This window comes from Convolutriloba macropyga, chromosome 13, assembly GCF_964194025.1.
Source record: "Convolutriloba macropyga chromosome 13, txConMacr16.3, whole genome shotgun sequence".
Classification (NCBI taxonomy): Eukaryota; Metazoa; Xenacoelomorpha; order Acoela; family Convolutidae; genus Convolutriloba; species Convolutriloba macropyga.
The window spans coordinates 15,053,184-15,077,673 of NC_134480.1; the positions used below are offsets into that span (position 1 = coordinate 15,053,184).

The window sequence follows — 24,490 nt, forward strand, 5'->3', positions numbered from 1 at the left end:
TTATTTTATACATATTACATACATTTTAATTGTATCTTTGACTGAACGATTTGTTTCCAGAATTAAAATTTTTTTTTGAATTGCCAGGAATCCCGTATTTTTACAGTTATCAGATTATTAATTCATCGTGATTGGCGGAGTTGAAAACAGCTAGCTAGTTATGAAAAAATGGCTGGAAATTAGCTGGTCGCAAATTAATTCTCAAATAGCTATTATTATGGGAGAATTAATTTTGAACCCGTTATGTAAATTGTGGCAAAAGCAGCTGTCGTCAGTTCTACCAGTAACTTGAACGCTTTTGTCTTAACTACAATTTTTACAATTGAACTGCTGCGTTCTCGATTTGTATATTCCCTTCATAGCCATGCAAATACTGTACCGGAAAACTGTAACTTTGACATCAAATACTGAAAAATTCTTCCTGAAATTCTACGAGCCATTATTGGTAAAAAATATTTTGAGCCTAGTTTGTGCCATTATTGCTGAACAATATTGAAACGTATTATCGCACTGAAATTTTTCCAAATGCTCTGTAATGGTAACAATTGTTCTAAACATTCTTGGTCTGCAGACCGAATATTAAAAGTTTATCAAAAAAACTCCAGTTTCAAAATGTCAGCCAAATTAGCATATTTGAACATTATCGCCATTGCTTCAATGTTATGTGACTTCACTCACAGCTTGGACATTGATTTCTCTGAATTCTATACTGAATGTGTGTGTCTGAAAAGTATTGGAGACCCATTGAGGGAAGTTTCATCGACGAGTGAAAAGAGCTGTCTTGTTGCGTGCATGGGAACTCAACATTGCAACGCATTCTCGTATTGTGTAAATAAATCTTCGGTTTTAATGCAAGGCGATCTAATTAGAAAAAGAGAATTGTTGGTTATAATCTCGGGCTGACAATCGTGAAAGATAATAAGAGTCTCGGTAATGTGCATTTGCACATAATGTTCCGAACCCGCTCAACCACGCTTTTTTTACCTAATTGTCTTCCAAATGAGGAAGAGATAGAAAACTTTCGAAAATCCAGATGTTAGAAAATAATTGTAACCATTTAAAACGCTTTAAACTCAAACCACTAAGCAAATAAAACAGTGCCTCATTGGACGACCTATGATACCTACCATTAGTGACACAAAGACACGACCAGCAACAAAATCAACGAAAAACATTAAGTATAAATTACGACCGAAACTTGGTGTCTGTCTATTTTTTGAACAAAAACAGACCAATAATTTAAAGAAAATTGAAGTCAATACCTAGATTGAAGTCGAACAAAAAATATTTAAAAATTTTATTTATAAATCCGTAAGAAGCCAGTAGGACTTTTCATTATCCACAATATCATGCGTCAACAGTAAGAACATTTACAAGCAGAAATCAGAAAGTCAATCAAAATGTGCAATAAAATGGTGTCGAAGCAGTTAAAATCAAAATCTATTCATCAAAAATATTTCAACTGCACTTTCTCTCAATGACAATGTTGTGGTAAGCGACTAGTTGTTAATATGATAATGTTAAATCGCAGCAAAAAAACTAACAATGGGAAAGTAACTAGAAGTCAAAATTAAGTTAGGAAAACTATTTGTATCAAAGCCAGAAAACTATTATTTCAAAGATAAACCCGCAATGAAGACCACAAATAAATTCACTTGAAGATGCAAATAGGTTTTTGCTGAGAATGCGCTGTCACAATCAAGACAAAAAAAGGCAAAGCTAAAAAGCTGTGTTTTTCTTCAAAATTTTTTTCAAAAGACAACAAATGAAAATTTTCGAAAGACAAAAGCTAAACAGATTAATTTTTATTTTTTGGGAAAGCAAACTGCACCTGTCATTAGTCAGAATAAGTCGCAAGACTACAAAATAACAACGAAGACAGGCAGAACTCAAAATTTGAGATCAATTTCTTAGGAACTCAGTGTCGAACTAAAGGACTTATAGTTTATTACTGAAATGATAGTATATGTTCATTTGCCCCTCTCTTCACGTAAATTTGACTTGCGATTTTCGATTTCAGAGTGGGTTTGAACTCATTTGCGTGTGTTATTGACATAAAAAAAATGCATAACTTTTGAAAAAATGGTCAGCGCCTTGCAAAAATCCGTAAATAAACAAAAAATGGCCCTGCTATGTCTGCCTGTCCTTTCAATAACATAATTTTCCAATTCTTAGAGAAATAATTAATTTGACAAAAATGCAATATGTCAAAATCAATTGTAAAATGTATAATGATTTTTTTTCAAAGAACAGTTATTTTCTAGCAATTGAAAGCATTAAATAGTTTCACTAATTTACAAATCTTTTCCTTATTAGAAAATTAATTAGACTTATTCATTATTTAGAATCAGTGGCAGCTCTACGAAATTAACAAAAACGCTAGCAAAACTCAAAGAACTGTCTAAAAATTTAAGAAAACATTTAATCGGAGCTTTTCTCGCAAAACACAATATTTATTCATTTGGCCTCATTGGAACAAAAATGGGATCTCCATTTAATTTAATGTTCAAAGTAATACAAACCTGACTGAGGAAAATTGCAGAAAGGTTTTAGAAATGACTGCGCCAAAACAGATCCTTTTTCATTGCAAAAATCAGCGATGAGACCAAAACTGCCCTTGCTATTGCTGCCCGGCTGATAAAAAAAATGTAACTATTTCAAACCGATATGTAATAGTTTGGCAAACAAAAATGTTGATATATCAAATAAAAGTTTTGCTTATTTTATTAATATCGGTTTAACGTAGCCGAAGGCCGCCAATTTATTTGTTTGAGAAGACATTCTTCAGAATCGGAGGCACAAATTGCTCTTTTCATAGTAAAAAAGATTGTGTCTTTAGTTTTTACGTCTTCACTACCAGTCAATTTCGAGAAAGTGGGCTGAAGAATCACATCAGATGCCATTTTGAAAGAAAAATAAAAAAAACGAAATAAACAATTTTTAAAATTTTAACAGCCTTTAGCCGAAAAGTGTCGGCTCAAACAATTCATCAACTGTGTTCTGTCTGTAAGCGTAAAACCAAAGATAGTATTGTTAACAACTTTATTCCATTTTTAGAAAAAAAAATTATCAAAAATTGATCAAAAGTACGAAAAATGGGGACACAACAGGAAGACAAACCAACGTTTGCAAATTTTTAAACATCTGTAACCTCGAGAAAGACGGAACCCAAAAAATCTTATTTATTTGAAGTTCTACACATTTAAGCATACAGTTTTTCCCCCACTAAATTGGGTCGGAACAACAAAGATGACAAGATGACCAGTGAAAATAACTTTACTGATACTAAAATTGTTGACCATCAGAAAAAAATGTTTATAGGTCTGATTGCGGTTCAATTAACGTTGCATCTTTTGTGAATTACAATTCAACCGGGTATTGAAAAACTTATGAAATTTTTTTCAAAGGTTTCAGGTCTGACATATCTTAGGCTAAAACTTTTTTTATATACAACTCATGTTTACATGAAACTCTACACTTTGTACTCAATTTTTGAACAGTTCCGCAGTATCAACGTCGCAGAAATCGAGTTAATTTAATTTTTTGAAATGTTAGTAAAAATGCATATCAAATTCTTAATTCGAAGAGGTCGTAAAGATTGTTTATTTCTCTAATGTATTTTCGGTCAGATTTTGTAAAAAAGTTTGTTCTTTGGAAAGAATGTTTTTACCCAAAACTATCTGTTTTTATATTATACAGATTTCCGAATTCTATAATTCTGACAGTCTCAAAGAATCAGATGCGCCTGCTGAAAAAACTGAATTTTCTAGATGATGTCTGAAAACCGACAGTAAAAACATTCGTTAAGAAAAAGCAAAGAAAATTCTAGCTTTTTGCTGAAGTTTTCCGGAGTGTTTGTTGTCGGTCAGGATTTTTTTATTAGACTCTTATTCGACTGGAAAGGAGAAAGTAAATGATGGTTTGTTTTTGTTTTGGCCTTCCGTGAAATGGGGGGTTTGAACTTGATGCTTATCTATATTTTTTGTGTAGTCATCTTTGGCCGATTGATTTTATAGAGAGATGTAGATGTAGTACCATCTGAAGGTTCTTGAAGAAAAAATGAATCAATTGACGAAGGGTTTTCAAAAAAATTATTAACATTTTTTTCATTTTAGGTTAGAAAAATCTATTATCTCAAAGTACATTAGCTTGTATAACAATAAAAATGTGATATTTTATAATCTCCTCAATGCTTCTCAAACAGAGGATTGACCCAATTTATCCCATATTATCCGCACAGAAACCTATTCAAATGTATTTTTTAATAACTTTAAAACTATGTATAACTGTTTCTGACAGAAAAATGTTGTAAAACATTAACTACTAATGGAAAATCGAAGGTTTTTGCTAATCTCGTTTTTCTGAAACCAAAAAAGACCAACAAATGCACATTTTTTGGAGAAATTTCACACTTATTTTGTTTTCACAAAGTTTAGTTTCCCATACGTTAAATTGACCATAAAACTATAGCTGTCATTCATAGAAGTGAGTTTGATCGGTTCCATCGTCAATTGCCGCGCATCTATCTCAAGGGGTTATTACTCTTTCTTCTTTCGTTTTATTATACTTCGTCCAACCAGAATTATTTTTGCCTTAGCTACTCATCGATTGGGGCCCTAAGAATCAATCACTTCCATCTGTTTTGTTGATTTTAGGATTGAAGCAGTTATTTGTCGATCTGGTCTCGGCCATTTTGGAAGTCGTTGTAATCTCTACTCATCTCACAATTTGAACAAAGTAGCTGCTTTCTAATCTTACAAAAAGAAATTTTGTTCTGTGTGTTTTGAAACTTTTAATAAAGAGTTTTATTGTTTCAATTTGATTCGTTAATTCTGTTTATAACACATAAAACTCAAAGTTATTAAACTGTGCATTATCGATATTGCTATTATTGATGTTCTGTTGGATGAGAAAACCTAGAACGAAACATTTTTAATAGTCTTTTTTGAGCCTGAGACGTATAACCTATTTTTGAACTAGCAAAATTTTGCTGCATCACTTTGGTGTGGTTATGTTTTTTTCATGAGTAACGAAATTTATGTTGATTTAAACTCACACTTTGGGAATATAGAATTGATAAACTAAAAAATGGATTTATTAATATATTTTGTTGATCGTATTTTCAAAACAGAGCTCTAAATTGAGACTGTTCAGTGCGGGTCTTTGGTCTTATGAAAAAGATAGTTCAGTTTGCACATTTTAAAAATTTTTTATAGAGAAAGAATTATCTTTTCTGTTTTTTATATATTTTTATACCATTCAGAATTCAGACTTCCAGCCAGGTCGAGGAATTTTGCCAAAATTATGTAAGATATGCATTAACTAGCGTCGACAAGTCAGACAATTCTCCTACATAATTTTGCGCTGAATGCGTTAAATTGTGCGTTTCTAAGCGCAAATCTTACATAATGTTGCGTTGATGTTACCGTAGATTTTACAAAAATGTGACGCAGAAAGCTAAGTTTGTGAGACTCGAACCACTGACCTCCTTCCTGTTATTGCCTCTTCCTTCTACCACTGTGCCACCGTACGCTAAAACAATCACTGACCACATTCTCTATAAGTTATGTTGAAACAACGCTAAATTTAACGCAAATTTATGTATGACCAACGCTATATTCAACGCAAAATTATGTAAAATCTACGCTAAATTCAACGCAAACTTATTTAAGATCTACGCTAAATTCAACGCAAACTTATTTAAGATCTACGCTAAATTCAACGCAAACTTATTTAAGATCTACGCTAAATTCAACGCAAACTTATTTAAGATCTACGCTAAATTCAACGCAAACTTATTTAAGATCTACGCTAAATTTAACGCAAACTTATTTAAGATCTACGCTAAATTTAACGCGAAATTATGCAAGATCCACGCTTTCACCGCATTCATCGCTGTCGTACATCATAATTTAGTGCAGTAAACTTATCATACGATGTACTTAATTTAATCAGTGTACCCATTCCTGAGGGGCATGTGTATAAATCATTATTACTTCACATGCATGTCTGTTACTACCATTTTCCCACAACGGGAAAATATTGTTCATATTTTATTTGACTTCTGGAATAACAGTTGAGTTATTCTTTCATTCTCTTTATTTTGCTTCTCGCGTACAGTTGCCCAATTTAATTTATTCTTCACTAACTGTCTTGTAATTCCGAGTAAAGTAAACATTAGTTCTTACGCGATTCGCCAAGCGAATTCATTTGGAAATTGTGTAAAGCGCACTCGCCGCGCAAGTAGGAGATAGAACGTAAACACAACTCGCGACTCAAGATCAAGTACGCAATATCACTCGCGTACGACATGGCGCAGTCAGCAGCTCAAAAACAAACTCCACTTGGCATTGAGCCATTTTGGGATAAACCTAGTGTAGACCCGCCACTGAAATGGGAAAAGTGGCAGATGCAGGCCAAGTTAGCGCTTCTTGCAAAGGAAAATATCATAATAGACACTTTGTTGGAACCCAAACCCGAAACAGTACAACTACCACTTGAACCGATCTATGAGGTTACGATAACAGAATCATCGGCACAATCGGAGCGAGAAAGATTGGCGAGAAACGCCCAATCAAAAATGAATTGGGAAAACCGATGTCAGAGACAACTGGAGATAGGAATAATGTGCGGAGACAAGCCATGGGCGCAAGCCGATCGAAAAACTGTGTCAATGCTATACCTCAGTTTGGGCACTGAAGGACGACGAATTGTCTGTAGTCAAAACCCACACCTCAAGATGGACAGTCTCTCAACAGCAGAACTTTGGACAATCATGGAAACAGCATTTATTCGTCAACGCAACATTACATTCGACAGATATGTTCTTCTCACCACGAAACAGACAAGAGGAGAGTCTATCGAACATTTCTTCGGGAAATTGAAAGAACTTTCTGAAAATTGCGAGCTCGGAAGCCAGGAAGACACTCTCATTAGAGACTTATTTATTGCAAATATGTTAGATCCCGAAATTCAACGGGAATTGCTGCGAGAAACATTAGAACCAGCCCAAGCATTACGTTTGGCCATAAATATGGAATTAGGCCAAAGAAACCAGCTACAAATTACAAACTCGCAATCTGCTCCGCAAGTTAATGCAATAATCCCTCAACGAACATTTCGACCACCAAATCAGAGACCAAATACCTCAAGCTTTACTCGATCACCAAACCAACTATGCAGGAACTGTGGCCTAACCTGGTCAACTAACCATAGAGTTAAATGCATTGCGAGAGGCAAGACTTGCAATAATTGTGGCCTTCAAAACCATTTTTCTCGAGTATGCAGAAAACCAAAATCATTACCAAACAAACCCAATCGCTCTAATGTTAACTCTGTTGAAGAAACTACAACTGACCAAACAGTAAACGCCATACAAAATATAAACTATAACCCGCAATGCGAATCAGATTACGACAGCTCAGATGACAATATGGTCGCCAGCATTGCAAGTACCGCAATTCAGATTGAACCAAAGAACACTACCCTACAAATTGGTAACAACCATGTTGGACTTCTCATCGACTCCGAGAGTGTATGCAGTATTTTGCCTGAGTCCCTTGCTTCGGAAATCGTGGAAAATTCTCCCCTTGCTCGATGGTTGATTATAGCGCCTCCCCAGGAACTCAAAACATTTTCCAATGAACCTATAAACGTGATAGGTATGATACAGGCACCAATTGCGAGCAATGGATGGCGACTTGAAGAAGCTGAATTTGTTTTAGTTCGTGATGGACTAAAACCACTAGTGGGAAGAGATCTATTTGGCGCTCTTGGAATTTCAGTAAATCAAACTCCAAAACCGGAAGGTAGTATGGTCAACACTATCACATCACAATGTCCATTCAAAACACGCATCGCACAACAATTCCCTCAACTTATAACACGTACTGGTCGCTCAAAAATACATATTGTAAAATCCAAATTCCACCGTCATTTCCAGCCAAAACATCAAAAGGGTAGAAAAGTACCCATCAACTTGCAAGAACGAGTAAATACTGAAATTAAAAAACTTCTTGCAGAAGGACATATAGAAAAATTGAATAACTGTTCTGATCAATATTTTATTTCACCAATTGTAATCACAGTCAAACGAGATCAAACCATAAAACTAGCACTCGATTCTAAAACTCTTAACAAAGCAATACATAAGAACAAATATCAAATGCCAAATATTGAAACACTCATAGATTCGATATCACAAATAATTACAAACTACAAAACAGAACCCGCGGAGCAAATACATTTCTCTACTATTGATCTTAAATATGCTTACAGCCAACTAAATTTACACCCTGAAACTGCTAATCATTGTAATTTCAATATTATCAGTGGTGACATGACAGGCACATACCGATTCAAAACAGGATTCTACGGTCTTACTGACATGCCTGCCGAGTTTCAGAAGGCAATGGACTACACCCTGATTGGACTTAAAAACACATTTTGTTTCTTAGATGATATTTTAATTGTTAGTAAAGGTTCAGAAGATGATCACTTCCAACTCGTACTGGATTGTCTTCGAAAGTTAGATGCAGACAACCTCCGTATCAATCTTCCGAAATGCCATTTTGCAAAACAACAAATTTCATGGTTAGGATATAATATAACTCAATCTAGAATCTCGCCACTCGAATCCAAAACATCATCCATTATATCATTACAACCTCCTAATACACTCAAAAAATTACGCTCATTTCTCGGCTCAGTCCACTATATTAGCAAATTTATTCCCAATTTAGCTCAACTCTGCCATCCTTTCAGACCTCTACTTCGTAAATCCACTAAATTTGTCTGGACTGACACTCACACATTACATTTTAATGCAATTAAAACTCGCATAGCAAATGATACCGAAAACATGCATTATAACCCCCCAATTTGAAACGCGAATCAAATGTGATGCTTCACGTTCTGGTTTGGGAGCAGCACTAGAACAACTAACAGTTGATGGTTGGAAACCGATTTCTTTTGCATCCCGATGTTTAAACAGCAGTGAAGAACGTTATAGTATTAACGAATTAGAACTCCTTGGGGTAGTGTGGTCGATAGAATATTTTAAAAACTATTTATATGGAAAAGAATTTACTGTTATAACTGACCACCGCGCATTACTTTCCATTTTAAAAGAGCATCGATCAAATAAAAGTTATAATAGTAGGTTAGCACGGTGGGTTGACCGTCTATTACCTTATCAATTTTCAATAGAGCATTTGCCCGGCGCAAAAATGGGCCTAAATGATTACATATCCCGTAACCCATATCAACCAGCAAAAAGTGTTTCCAAATATGACGAAGAATTTCTAGTTGCAACATTATCGAGTATACATGCTGATGCCCAATTACTTCAACAAAAACACAATCTCACAGCTAATTCACTTCATAAATTTTATATTGATAATGATAGAGAACATAAAAATTCCACCAACATTACAGAACAAGTTTTAAACATAGATTATGAATCTCAAAATCCCCAATCTGACATTTCTAATTCACTCGCTTTGCGAAACACTAGTTCAAAATACTATTCAAAACAATCTTCTACTCCAGATATAAAACCCGCTCAGCGGGTACGCTTAACAAATGCTAAATCAAATTTCGATCCGCGAATTAATAGTCTAAAATCCTCATCCAAACAAACTGTCAATTTAGACATGAATCCCGCTCAGCATGTTCGCTTAACAAATAATAATTCAAATCTCGCGTCGCAAAAACACAACTATAATATTATCCCTTTCAAATCTCAACATATGTATAGCACACACGCTCCAGTAGTACATTTAGCTCATAAAAATAATTCATTCGCGGATCAAATGCCACATATATTTATCCCTTCCACAAATGGTATTAATTGTATTAGTGTACATGATCAGCGAGTACATTTGCGTCAACACAATTTCGTACTCGCTAACACATATTCCCCTCCAATAGTTAACACTTCTAATTTAAAAGATATCACCCCTAATCTCGCATCGCGAGTACGCAAGTCTTTTAACACATTAACACCCGCCTGGCATAATCCTTTACCAATTACTCAAAAGACTAAAATGCATTCCTTAGATGACTCTTTTGCAACGCGAGTTACTAAATACCCAAATCATTCCAAATATGCGTCACATAGTCTACCATTTACAACTACTCCAGTACAAATTGAGTCTCAAAGACTAGTAAATACAAGAAAAGCGTCACTCGCTCACCAAAATACATCCAAATTCAATCCTTTAAGTCATTCTCACTTGTCAATCAAAAATCAGCCTCAAATTCCTACCTTTTTTAGTAAGCCACACTCAAATACTTTAAATAACTCACGTGCCCAATTGGTAAACAAAAATCAAGTGCTTTTTGCCCAAACTCAATCTGAAACTCAGTTGCCTTCCTTTTCGTCAATCAATTTAATTGAAAAATCAACAACCTCAATAACAATGAGCCAACAAGCATCTTCTCTCAAGGGAAAATCCCTCTCAACTCGACCTACTAGAGCTTCGCCCCGCGTGTCATTCACTGACAATGCGACAACGAGCACGCCTCGCAGATCTTCATCGCACTCCAAACTAAGTACCCCGCTAACGGATAGCCCACAAGTAATGTCATTCGAACGAGTGGTGGGGAAAGTTTTTAGCAAAGGCCTCATCGCGTCACTGACCAGTAAGGATGCAGTCTTAAAAGAAGTGCGAGACTGCATAATTCGGGGGGACGAAGAAAGACTGAAGGCCCTCAACCCATATCTTCACAGTTATTGGCGGGACCTTCACGTGACAGGCGGGTGCGTCTGCATGGACGAGAAGGTGGCAATCCCCAATGCACTCAAAGAGGCCCTCATTGACGACCTCCATGCTAGTCACCCGGGTAGCTGGGGGATGATATGTATGGCCCAGCACTGCTGGTGGCCATACATGAATCGCGATTTGCTAGTCAAAGCAATAGAGTGCAAATCTTGCACTGCTATCGGTAAAAATTTAAAATCTGTTATTCCCGCAAAACAATTTAAACCACATACACCATGTATAGTACCCAACCAAGAAATACAAATAGACTTTGCAGGGCCCATTAATAACGAAAAAGAACATGAAATATATATTTTAACATGCATCGATAGATTTTCAAAATATCCTTCTGCAGAATTAGTTGAGAATGCAAATGCCTCGAATGTCATAAAATTTTTGGATAATTATATACAAATTCATGGAGTTCCTTGTTCATTAAGAATAGATCAAGCCCGTTGTCTTATAGGTAACCAAGTAAAAAATTTTTGTACAAAAAACAATATAAAATTAATACCAGCTCCGGCAAATGATCATCGTGCAATAGGTTTAGTAGAACGATTAATTGGTACAATTAGACAACGCTTGGCATGTATTAAAGACGCACACAAAGAACTAAATACGTTCACCATTAAAGCAGCATTAAAATCAATTATATACCAGCTTCGCATATGCAAACATAAAACAACTAAGCTTTCGCCATTCGAATCTCACTTCGGGCGTATGGCCAATACACCACTTAGTAATATAAGTACTCAACCTAAATCATCTGACCTCAGTTATGAAAAAATTTTGAATCATTATTTAGATGAAGAAACTGTAACCCCAACGAATTGCTGCCGGAAGAACATTTAGGAAACATCCGGAGTGATGATGAAGTTGAGCGCAATATGTGCAAGGCGACTAAGGATGCTACTAATCGCGAACGGCAAGCCACAGATAACGAATCACGCTTCCTTCGCACCACGCATGCACACCGCCCACTCCCACTGAAAGAACACGCGGTTCAACTCAATATTGCCAGAAAGAAGCACCTCCACAAGCGATCCAAGAAGAACCTGGACGGATTGTATGAGGTGTTGGCACCAGGATCGGTCGTCCAAAAGACCGACCAATACACTTCGGTCATTCGCGAGCCGGGTAAGGTAGAAGTCACTGTCCGCAATAGTGATATTGCGAAATTTGGCACTCGTGAGGAAAGAAAGACAAAATTGACGGAGTACATCAACCGCAGAGGACCCCGCACGCATGAAAAGACAACGGAAGCCAAGATACTCAGCCATACTAAAGAGTGTACCCGCATCCAGAAAGGAGACCGGAAGATGAAACATCGAAAACGGGAGACTGGTAGCGGCATATCCTCGAACAAATCGAACATTGCTCGCGCAATGCGAGTACGTATGCCAAAAGTTCCGGATAATTTCGCCCCGCAAGTACTACCCGGAATTCCAGAGGCTGCTCCCGATCAGCCAATTATAACGGAAGAAGTGATTATTGCACTTCCGCCTACAAACACGCAGCAAGAAACAATTGAACCACCTCATCCTGCTCCAACAACATCTTTCGCCGATACTCTACCACGATCCACTAAACGAACCCGAAAAAGCCCCAAATATTATGGTTACGATAAAGACGACTCTTCGGGTGATTCCACAAATTCGTGTCCCCCGAACTTTGCTCCACCCCGTAGGAAGCGTCGAGTGGGTGATATAGAATCGATTCAACCCTCAGTGATACAAACCATTGTGGACACTGCTACGCAAGTTGAACCGATTCGCAACGACTTTCCTTCGCCTATCATAGGACAGGTGTCTCCGACGGACCCCCGTATTCGGCCTGCTGATCATAGCACTTCTAACGAACTGATTATTGATGAAGCGGATATGTAAAAACTGATATTTTATTAATTATGACTAGCTATGATAACCAGTAAATATATTGTTGATACTATTTAACCGGTGAATAAGTATTATTATTATTCATATTGTTATTAAAAATTTTATTTCATGCAATTTTAATTTTGAAAGCGGGAATTTTAATTTTGAATTTTTAATTTTTAGTGCAGTAAACTTATCATACGATGTACTTAATTTAATCAGTGTACCCATTCCTGAGGGGCATGTGTATAAATCATTATTACTTCACATGCATGTCTGTTACTACCATTTTCCCACAACGGGAAAATATTGTTCATATTTTATTTGACTTCTGGAATAACAGTTGAGTTATTCTTTCATTCTCTTTATTTTGCTTCTCGCGTACAGTTGCCCAATTTAATTTATTCTTCACTAACTGTCTTGTAATTCCGAGTAAAGTAAACATTAGTTCTTACGCGATTCGCCAAGCGAATTCATTTGGAAATTGTGTAAAGCGCACTCGCCGCGCAAGTAGGAGATAGAACGTAAACACAACTCGCGACTCAAGATCAAGTACGCAATATCACTCGCGTACGACAATCGCCAATCTTGCATAATTTTGCACTTTTTTAGCGTTGATACTTCGACTCTTCCCCTTGTTTTATATATGATTAATTCATAGCTTTTACAGAGCCACAGCCGTGAATGTCTTATGTACGATGACGCTAACATTGCATATGCTGAGAATGCTACAAATGAGAACGATTGCGCTGGACATCCGAGTGAGCCAGCGGGTGCATCCAGACGATGGTTTTTCAGACAGAATGCGCCAAATGCCCCAACAGTCACGTGCCAAGATCTGAAGACTCTGGACAGCACATGTTAGTTAAGTTGATACTTTTATGAGACAATTTGAATTATTGAATTCAATGATATTTAATGACATTTGCAATTAAAAATGCGTATGACGTTACAACCCCCAGGTCTAGACCTCGACTTATGAAAAGACAATGCTCGGTCAAAATGCGCTATGAAAAGACCATACTCGACTCATTAGAGCTATGAAAAGACTTTAGCTCGACTTTAAGACATGCTGGACTTTAGCTCAACTCAAATTTTTCATAAAAGACTTTTGCTGGACCCAAAATTTTCCCAAAAGACTTTAGCTCGAGCTGGGCCAACACAAAGGTAATTTTACAGATGAAAGGATTCAATAAACTTAAGTGATCTGAATTAATAACTATATCATTGAAGTTATGAAGAAATTCATCGGTAGTTTTTTCGACCCGTAAATTTTCGATGCGTATATCGTTCTAGTTTCGAATTTTTTTGATAACTCTATGCATCGAAAAGTAGCATCTGACATACGCTATAAATAGACATTTTCTATAATATGAATTGCTGTAGAGAGCCATCCTTTTTTTTAACTTGAAGAGAAAAAAATCAATTTGAGAAATTAAGGTGCTGGACTGTAAACGAACATTGAATTTGCATAACTCAATATAGAGATCGATGTGAAAATCAAAAGTAGAATCACTATTATCACTAGTAACGTGGAATCAGTAGCATCATTGCTAAAAAATTACGAAAGTGATTGAGACAATAGTTAAGTTTTCCAGAAGTTAGTCTACTATTTGACACACCTATAGAAAGAAATTCTTACTAAAAGATACCTTGAAAAAAACAAGAAAACTTTGTAGGCGGTTTATTCAGCAAATATTGATCGTGAGAAGTAATGGCAGTTCTGACTTTCTCCCTACTGAAAAGATTTCGAACTTTTAATGAAACTTTCAATTCTCACCTAAGATTAGAGGTTAATTTCCAAATGTGGGATGAACTTAGGGATGAATTTAAGAGGCTAACATACAATCTTCGTTATTCTCAGAGGTATGAATTGAGACATTTTTTTCATATTCAATTCATTTCTCAGTTTGAGAAGGTTATTATAGCGGTATCTTTAACACCATTCAACTGAATTCAATAAAGTAAAAGTCGATGCAAACTGAAAAAGAAGAAAAGCAAAATCAGCTGGTATTTTTGGGGCATTTCGATGAAATATTTTCAAAAAAATATACAATAACTTAAAAAATTAGTTATTGAGATAATTTTTAAAAGGTGGCAATTATTTTTAAAATGAGTCTTGGAGAAAAGAATTTCAGACATATCATACAAGCCTTTGTGAGATCAGTATCATTATATTGAGGCCGGTCCCTATTTTAGTTCACTGAAGAATTTAACATATGACTTGCTGTTGATAGGTCAATCAGATAATTAATCAGACAATGAACAGTAGGTATGATTTATCGATGATCTCTTCTATTTTATATGATAAGATAATTATTATTTGTTTTTCTATTGATTATTTCCTGCATTCTTGGGGTTTAGGGCCAATATTGCAATAAGGACAATAGGGACATTTCACAACAGCGAAAAAATTGGAAAAAGTGAGCTCGAAGGCATCCTCTGATGAGACTATAGTGCGCTCGAAAGTCACTCCTGAAGAGGCTAATGTGCGCTCCAATTCGCCTCTAATTAGTAGACTTGAGTGCGCTCGAACCCACCTGTGATCAGACCAACCCAGACCGAACTGTCCTCCGGTCAGACAAGTTTCAGCCCATTTTCCAGACTAAACGGCGTTCAAAAACTTTTCCAGACAATGTATATTTTGAGCACACGAGCCGCAGTTATGCGATCGAAGACGGTCTGATTAGAGATTTCGCGTCATTTTGTACACCTCATCCTGAGTAAAAACATGAATTAGACGCTTGTATTCCAGCGTGGAAAAGGTAACAGTTCCAGAGTTGTTTATTTCAGTGACAGATGGCTACTATGACGTCAAAATAAGGGGAGTCAAAGTGCAGGTGTTCTGTCTAATGAGCTCAACTCTGGCCAAAAACTACCTGGATATTAGGTATCATCATCTGTTTTGGATCTATTCCCTCTAGTGACTTAAACGTCTCCCAATTCTAACTATATGTGTTGTAATACAGCACTTAACAGTATGTATAACGTGTCTTGCTATTTTTAACTCTGATTTTCAGTCTGAACATTGTAAAAAGTGATGTGATCATAGACTGCTCAGAGTAAGAATACAATTTTCAGATATTATAGAAGAAGAAGAAGATTTATTTATCCATCTCATACGTATTAACAATACACTAGCAAAATCAACAATAGCAACAATATTTACAGATGGAAGGGACAAACAACGAGTCACTGTGAACTTCTTTTCAGTTTGCCCAGGCTTGAAAAGAATTATGACTCAGTGCTGATTTAACTAGGAGCCGGGATGTAGCTTCCCCTGACGATAAAAAAAATACCTCTAAATGGGAAATAAGAACCAAAAGAATGTACATAGTATTGAAAAAGAGTCCTGAAAAAAGTGAACACTCTTCGCATTTCACTTGGCATTTCATTTGGCACATTTCATTCAAATAGAAAAAAAAACTATGTCGAGTTTTAAATTGAACCAGTTTATTTTTATAATCGAAGAATTATAGTTCATGACAGGTATACAGTCGTCTAATTTATTTGCAATTCCTAAACCTACAAAAAATTTTTCAGGTTAAAAACAGGTCTTGTTTTCGCTAATATTGTTTTCGGAGCTGAATTCCTGATTTAATTTGCAATAGTCCTCCGCCAATATATAAATCAACCGGTTTATATACATTAGAATTGCAGTTTTTTCAGAATTGCAGTTTTTCAGAGTTGCAATTTTTTTCAGAATTGCAGTTTGTAGCTAATGAATTCAAGGCAGCATTGTTTACATTCGAAGATTTGAATACACTCAATAGTTTTATGCCAAAATGAGAACAATTTAAATGATCAAATCGGTTTACCGATTAAACAGTCACTCTTTAGCGCAGCCATCATTTTTGGTCATTTAAATCTGATAAGTAACATTACATCCCATTTACAAGAGCGGCTGAAAAAAGACGATAATTAAAAGCACTCACTTTCATTAGTAATCTACAGAAACGGAGAGGAGAACTTGTTAAGGAGAATCCATGTGCACAAAAACCAACTCCAGTTAATATGCAAAACTTCATTTTTTCAGCTTTAATTTGATTACATCTTGGTTGCATATGATATAGGTCTATATTATGTTATATGAGCTTATGTATCTATATATATTTTGAGAAGTGCAACATTTTTTTCATGTAAAGGGTAACTGAGTAAATGTTACCTGAAAATGAAAATTAAAGAAACCTAGAAATTTGAAATATAATTATTATTGGGGGAAAACGAAAAAATCAATAGAGAAAAAAAAATTGAAAATGCGACCCAACCACAAGGATTCCAGGAAAGCTTTTTTTCTCTTTACTTTGTTATGCCAGCGCCGTTTCGCATAAACATTTGACTTGGATCAATACTTTGTCGGTAGTCAAGCCGTTTTTCGCAGCCGTACTTACCCTGTAGATTTTCGATTTTACAATTTTTTGGGATATTGCTCCTTTTTTACTTCCAAAAAAATGTGGATATTTCCTTGCTAGGCTCTATAGGAATTCGGCTCTATTGAGTGTTAGATGTTGAAAGAAGGAATGAAAAGATCAATAAGAGAAAAATGAATTAACAGTAAAGATAACTCAGAAAACTGGTCTTTGGAATCGTTCTGATACCGCATAGCTGCCTTATAATTGTTAAAGCTCTGATTTTACATTTGCTTAAAACACAAAATGTTTTTGTTTTGAAATGAAGAAAATTGATGGAAGTCAAACTTCTGGATACGTATATAAAGAATTCGGGCACCGCTGACTTACGGCATTTTTTATAGTGCACTTGAGTATTTTAATGCTGATGGTTGCAGTCAGTTTTGTGAGCAGTTTCAGCGCTATTTAGTCAAAAAACTTTTTTGAAAGTTAATCACACGTCATTAAAAAATGCACCGCAAACCTTACCTTTAAAAAAAAACGGATGAGTGGCGAGTGCTAACATTGAAAATAGGGTGCAAAAAAGTGCGTTTTATTGTATTTTCCCATTAATATTGCGTTGAATCCAATAAATTCTTCTGGAAACAATTCGAGTGAGATTGTTGAAAAAATTTTAAGGCTGATAGACCGAGTTTTTCTAGTGAAAAACTTGTTTACAGTCTCTTGCAAAAAGTTTTTTTATTTTGGTAAAGAAAAAACTGCATACCGTCAAAAATTGCATACCGCCAAGATAAAAACTTGCGAGCTTGTTATGGAAAATGGCAATTGATATTTGCTTACTTTTAAATCTATCATTCCTGGGTATAAGTTTTGCAGATTCTTTCAATCGAAACTGCTTCCTTATTTGCTCTCGGATGAAATTTAAAGCTGCTGTTGGGATTGTGTGCAACTTTTTTATGCACAATTTTTGTCTCGGCCGGTTGGATTTAGACTTCTGGGCAGTGTAGGCAATTAGATGTTTCATTTTGTCTTCCACTCTTGACTTCTTGTCATCAAGCAATTCGACCGAATTTAGTCACATTATTTAAGTACATTCTCAACAAGGCGACTTGATAATGTGCAATCGCACATGAGGTTCCGACCCCGCTCATCCACAATTTTGGCTTGATTGTCTACCAAATGCAGGCAAAAATTAAAAAATTAGTGGAAAAGGGCGCGAAGAACGTGCCGAAGCCATTTAAACCATAAGTTTTCCGCTGAAAACTTTCTCAATCATCCATTGAACATATTTTCTAAGCCAGTGGGAGGTATCAAAATGAGGATAATGTGATAAAAACTCAAGAGGGGCTAATAATACGAAAACATCCAAATTTTTTTTAAAATTTGAAATCTTGTGGCATTGAAGTCATATAACAAATAGTAAGAAGATTAAACCGCTAACCAGATTAATTTCGGCTAAAATAGAAAAAATGTGGTTCTTTACATTACTGAGAATGAATTAAAATTCACAAAATTAAATATATGATCGGTTAATTTAAAAAAATGCTGGATAGGTTCACTTAATGCTCATTGCAAAAGATATTGCACTTTTAGTCAGCAAGACTATGCCAAACGAGTTCAAAAATTTAGTAGAACCTTAAAAATAAAATCAAATTTTCACTTAAAATTACGAAAACTTAGAGTCGTAGCAAAAAGAAAAACACGAGCAATTCTTTGAAGACGAGATTGTTGTTCAATGGGAATTTTTTGAATGTAAATCAATTTTGTCACTAACGAAACCTAGATATGAAAATTGACTGGTTTCTTGGTGACCCAAGAAAACAAAAAATTGAAAAGTTCTATAAAACAGCTTATAAGACTATGGGACCAGAACTAGTCTTTTTATCGCCTTTCGTCTATTAGAAACTCAAAATTGATTCGTTTTGTAATTTTGAAATAATAATATAATAAAAAAGATCTTAAATTATACAAAAATTTTACTAAAAGTGAACAAAATCACGTCAAATATCCCATGTTCACACAAAACTTCAATTCTCGATATCTCCTCGAGAAAAAAAAACAAATTTCGAAAAAATTTGTTTAGTTTCGAATTCTACGCTGGACGAGCTTTTCAATGTTACCACTCACATTTCTCTACGATGAATATATCAATCGGTCAAAATTGTCTGAACGAAAAAAACCTATTTGAGTATATAGTTCCTCCCCCCACAAGTGGAGTCGGAAAAAAAAATATGCTAGTCCAATACAAACGATTTTGAGAGGTGCAACATTTTTTCATGTAAAGGAAACTGAGTAAATGTTACCTGAAAATGAAAATTAAAGAAACCTAGAATTTTGAAATATAATTATTATTGGGGGAAATGAAAAACTCAATAGAGAAGAAAAAGAGCGAAAATGCGACGCAACCACAAGGATTCCAGGAAAGTTCTTTTTCTCTTTACTTTGTTATGCCAGCACCGTTTCGCTTAATCACTTCGTCGGTAGTCAAGCTGTTTTTCGCAGCCGTACTTATCTGGTAGATTTCCAATTTTTCAGTTTTTTGGGATATTGCTTTTACGTGCAATAAAACGTGTATATTTCTCTACTAACACTCTATAGGAATTCGGCTTTTGAGTGTTAGATGTTGAAAGAAGGAATGAAAAGATCAATAAGAGAAAAAATGAATTAACAGTAAAGATAACTCAGAAAACTGGCCTTTGGAATTGTTCGGATACCGCATAGCAGCCTTATAATGTGAAAGCTCTGATTTTACATTTGCTCAAAACACAAAATGTTTTTGTTTTGAAATAAAGAAAATTGATGGAAGTCAAACTTCTGGATACGTATATAAAGAATTCGGGCACTGCTGACTTAAGGCATTTTATACAGTGCACGTGAGTATTTTAATTCTGATGGTTGCAGTCAGTTTTGTCAGCAGTATCAGCGTTATTTAGTCATAAAACTTCTTTGAAAATTAATCACACGTCATTAAAAAATGCTCCTCAAACCTTACATTTAATTAAAAAAACAGATGAGTGGCGTCGAAAGAAACGAGTGCTAACATTGAAAATAGGGTCCAAAAGTGTAGGCATTATTACATTTTCCCATAACTATTGAGTTGAATCCAATAAGTTTTGGTAACAAATTGAGTGAGATTGTTGAAATTTTTTTAAGGCTAATAGACCGAGTTTTTCTAGTGAAAAACATGTTTATATTAACTCTTGCAAAAAGATTTTTATCTTGGTAAAGAAAATACTGCATACCGTCAAAAATTGCGTTTTAATTGTAGAAAAGCTCTTGCCTTAAGGCCGAGATGAAAACTTGCGGGCTTGTTATGGAAAATAGCAACTGATATTTCTTTACTTTTAAATCTATCATTTCTTGTCTAATTTTATAATTTTCGCAGATTCTTTGAAACGAAACTGCTTCCTTATTTGCTCTCGGATGGAATTTGAAGCTGCTGTTGGGATTGTTTGCACCTTTTTTATGCACAATTTTTGTCTCAGCCGGTTGGATTTAGACTCCTGGGCAGTGTAGGGAATTAGATGTTTCATTTTGTTTTTCACTCTTGACTTCTTGTCATCAAGCAATTCGACCGAAGTTAGTCACATTATGTAAGTACATGTTCAACCAGGAGGACCCAAAATATACGTCACGCCCATCTCCATTTATAGCCAGATTGAGAGCTGTATAGCTACACAATGAACAGATCAAGTACTGTTGAAAAACTTCTTTAGCCTATAATTTTTTCGTGGTTTTTACTCGGAGTAGAGTAGCGGCCTTTAATCAACGAATCAAAGCACGTAAATTGAAGTCTGGTGAAACAATTTTCAAGTTTTTTGAAGAATTGCACCGTTTTGCAGCTCGTTGTTCATTGTTTTTTTAAATATTTCAATTGAGGAGGGTGATTAATTGACATTCGTTTTACTATGTCATACTTCAATACTTCAAATAGTGAAAAGGATTTTTAAAGGTAATTAGTTGTTTTTTGGAGACAGAGGTAATATCTTATCATGTTAAGCATCTGAAATTGGCTGAGCTATTTTAAATTTTTGGCAAGTGCTATTTAATTTCCTATGAGATCCTTCAGAAAAAAATACTCTTTTCTTTTCAGACCAGGGTCATAAAAATTCTGAAAAAATTGACTTCGCCGTATTTTTTAGAGTTTTGATACAGAAACCCAGGCTATGAAATGTTCCATATTTTTTATTGGTTTTCTTGTGAGTCTTTCCAAGTTCCTATTTATTTTCTGGAAAGGATGCAATGAGACTGGGAGAAAAACCATGAAACCATTTAAGCGAATTGACTAAGTAAAATTTAAAATACTGAACCTTGAGATTTGATATAATTGGATTTCTTCTTTCTGAAGTAATCTTTTTGAGGTCTGGTTTTTTTCAATCACTGAGAACTCTAATAATCACATATATTTCAGATTTTTTGTACAAATTGAATTATGTGATCTTATTTGATACGTGAAAAAGTGAGAAAAGTGAAACGATTTTGTAAACCTCAAAAAATTTCTTCGAGAATAGTTTAAATATTAAAAAGTATCTTTTCAACAGTCGAAATCGATTCAGTTTTTCATGAAGCGCCTTTTTTCATGTATGTCTTCGTAAAAAACCTTGATTGGCCAAAATTAATTTACCAAAAAAGTTATCGCAGCTTTCGTTGTTGGAACAGAAATCTTCTAGTATTTTGCTATAACAATTTCTCTACCTTTTCCTTTATAGTGCCTACACAAGGTGGGGCGGGGGATCTCAATCCCAACTCACCTTTTCCAAGTACACCTGGACTAAAGCCCAACTGGTGATTAACAAATGCATGACTCTGCTTGACATGCAGGATTTCACGTACGCCACTTTCTTCGGAAGTTCGCCCTGGGAGAAACCAGCCCTCAGCTGTTAGTATAAAAATAGACCACTGTATACAAAAGTCTGGCAAAATTGGCACTCCTGGACATTTGAAGAACCCCCTTGTGCACCTCAACCTGGGTGCTTGTTGACACCAATTTTTAAAGACACGCGTTTCATTAGATTCGCCGATTTAACTGCTTTCTATTTCGCCAGATTAAAACGTGATGCGTTGAAACATACTGTTTGTTAATGTTATGACGTGTTTGCTAAATGTGATAAAGTCCCATCTATTCTGTCTCCCCCTCCCTCCCTCCCTCCCTCCCTCCCCCCCCCCCCCCCACACACACACACACACACACACACACACACACACACACACACACACAGCTTAGTAGTGTACAACATTTACGTTATGCCCTCAGGTACACGTTCTTTTTTTTTAAATGGTAACGTGCTATATAACAAACGGTAGGTGGGGGCATAAAAACACTTGGGGGGGGGGGGGGGGGGAGGGGGGAGGAGGCTGAATAGAACCTGATGGCCGAATTGAAAAATTACTTAATTGATTTTCAGACATCGGATACGGTGGAACTTGCAACAAAGATTCTGTTCCCTCTGGATGGGGAGGTCATTCTCTGGACCTTGCTGGAACAAATCTCAAAATCCCGAACTGGATTTCCTTTCTGTACAAGGGAACAGACACAAATGTCGTGGAGCATTTCAAATACATGCAGTCCAGCAAAGTGACCTTTTATGGGGACTGTATGGACAGCTACATAAAGGTGGCCAAGAGTGGTCAGGAATTGCAAACTGTGACACGATATCTACCATTGCAATTGTATTAACTCAGATAGCTCATGAGAATACAAAATAACACGTCAGTGGCCCAATTGAGAGCATTTTTTCTTTTTTGTTTGTGTAAAAAAAACTGTGTGAAAAAACTAGTGAGCGTTATCAGACTGATAATTTTTTCGGACAGATCCGTAGAGAAGTGGATACAGACAATCTGATAGTTGAGGGTATAAAAATCTGCAATGACGAGTCATTAATTTCGTAGATGTTCAGCTATAATTAGTCATAGTTGACAAAGAGGGCGGCAACAATTAAAATAGTTTTGACATATCTTAAATGACCGCAGCTATGCCTACTGAGTTTATGAACTGGGTTTGATAAACGTCATGCAACTTCTGGGACCTTTTCTCCGAGGCAGAAACGTCCGGGGCAGAAACATTCAAGGCCATCCGGTGTAACTATGCCTCTAGTGTGATGCTGTACGGTGTAATTACGACTGTTGAGTAATGTTGTAAGGTGTGAATATGACGTTGGTGTGACGTGGTTGTGTGTGAAGATGGCTGTGGTGTGATGTCGAATGATGTGAATATGAATCTGGTGTCATGCCGACTGTTTTGACTCTGCCTGACAATTGATGTCAAATCAGGGCAGAACAGAATGAAAACAGTTTGTTGTTTAGGCTAAAAATAATATCAAAGAATGTATTTTGGTTAAAAATAATATACATATAATGTTGTTTAGGCTGACTACTATAATAAATTAATATTGAACTGTAATGGACATAGTAAGTTCAGTTTAGAACACGTGTCGAAACTATACTAAGAAAATGGACTTTTCAGTCAACATTTTGACATAATCATAGAAGACTCAAGTGTAAAATACAATGTTTGCAAACTTCTTGGATTTAAACTTTTTTAGTACCTTAGCACTCTGGGTGGTCATTCCATTTTAAAAAATGTAAAGAAAAAAGAAGCTTTCATCAACGTAGTTAAACGTGTCGAAAATGTTGAAAGACGAACTTCGATATTGAGTAAGATCATAATAAAATTATCATTAAGTACGATCGTTTTTCATAATTTGTCTGTACTCAATTGAATTTTTCCTGGGCGCAAAAAAAAGAGACTAATTCAGCAATATTATTATTTTTAAGTTTTTTAGAGAACCCAAAAGTACGCAACATATTCCTGTCAGTTTTGAGGGCATTTTTGCAAAAATTTCTGGATTATATTTTTTTCATTGTTTTCCCATAAACAAAACAGTAAAAAATTTTATAGAATGTTTCCAATTTATTGTTTGAGTTTTGAACAAAATTCCAATTTTCTAATATTTGTTTGGAGACAGTTTGGCGTATAGAGCAATTATTTTTACAATTTATAATTTTTTCCAATTTTGCTGATACTTGAGCATCATTAGAGAGGAAGTAAATTTCTGAATTGAAGGTTTACAATTGCTTATAAGCATTTTTTGTTTGATCAAGCAATAAAGCCTTGAAAGCTTGCTACAGTGCTAGTGTGAATAAATAAGTTATTTATTTCGACGATATTTTGAATTTAATTTAAACATCTTGATTAAGATAACGTAAGAGATCTTTTATCTTAAAAGATTTCAAATGGATATGACTCGGACTTCGTTTTTGATAATTTTTTTTATTGGTAATCAACGCAGCTGTCTCTGAAGAAAGAACAACTATTAAGAAATTTGGCCGATCTCAATCCGGTGCAATATTATTAATGGTAGTGCCATTGCGGTCATTGACCAGTTTTGGGTGATAACTGCTGCCAGATACGTGGCTTCCATTAACAATCTAATCTTCTTTGGATAGTTTCCTGAAACTTGATGTCACCCATTCTAGCCCCTAGCGTAGTGGTAATTGATTATTA

General features: G+C 35.4%; 3 protein-coding genes across 3 annotated transcripts in view; 1 reads left to right on the forward strand and 2 right to left on the reverse strand.

The window, feature by feature from the left end:
- The window catches only part of LOC142352304 (uncharacterized), a 317,257-nt gene that overhangs the window by 192,675 nt on the left and 100,092 nt on the right, over positions 1-24,490 (reverse strand). The gene's annotated exons all lie outside the window — the stretch shown is intronic.
- The window catches only part of LOC142351517 (uncharacterized), a 225,337-nt gene that overhangs the window by 173,332 nt on the left and 27,515 nt on the right, over positions 1-24,490 (reverse strand). The gene's annotated exons all lie outside the window — the stretch shown is intronic.
- LOC142351858 (uncharacterized) lies at positions 74-22,784 on the forward strand. Its single transcript, XM_075404090.1, has 5 exons — positions 74-828; positions 13,308-13,497; positions 15,431-15,527; positions 21,696-21,865; positions 22,392-22,784. Exons 1-5 carry the CDS (start codon positions 526-528, stop codon positions 22,661-22,663), a joined length of 1,032 nt encoding a protein of 343 aa, XP_075260205.1. The 5' UTR covers positions 74-525; the 3' UTR covers positions 22,664-22,784.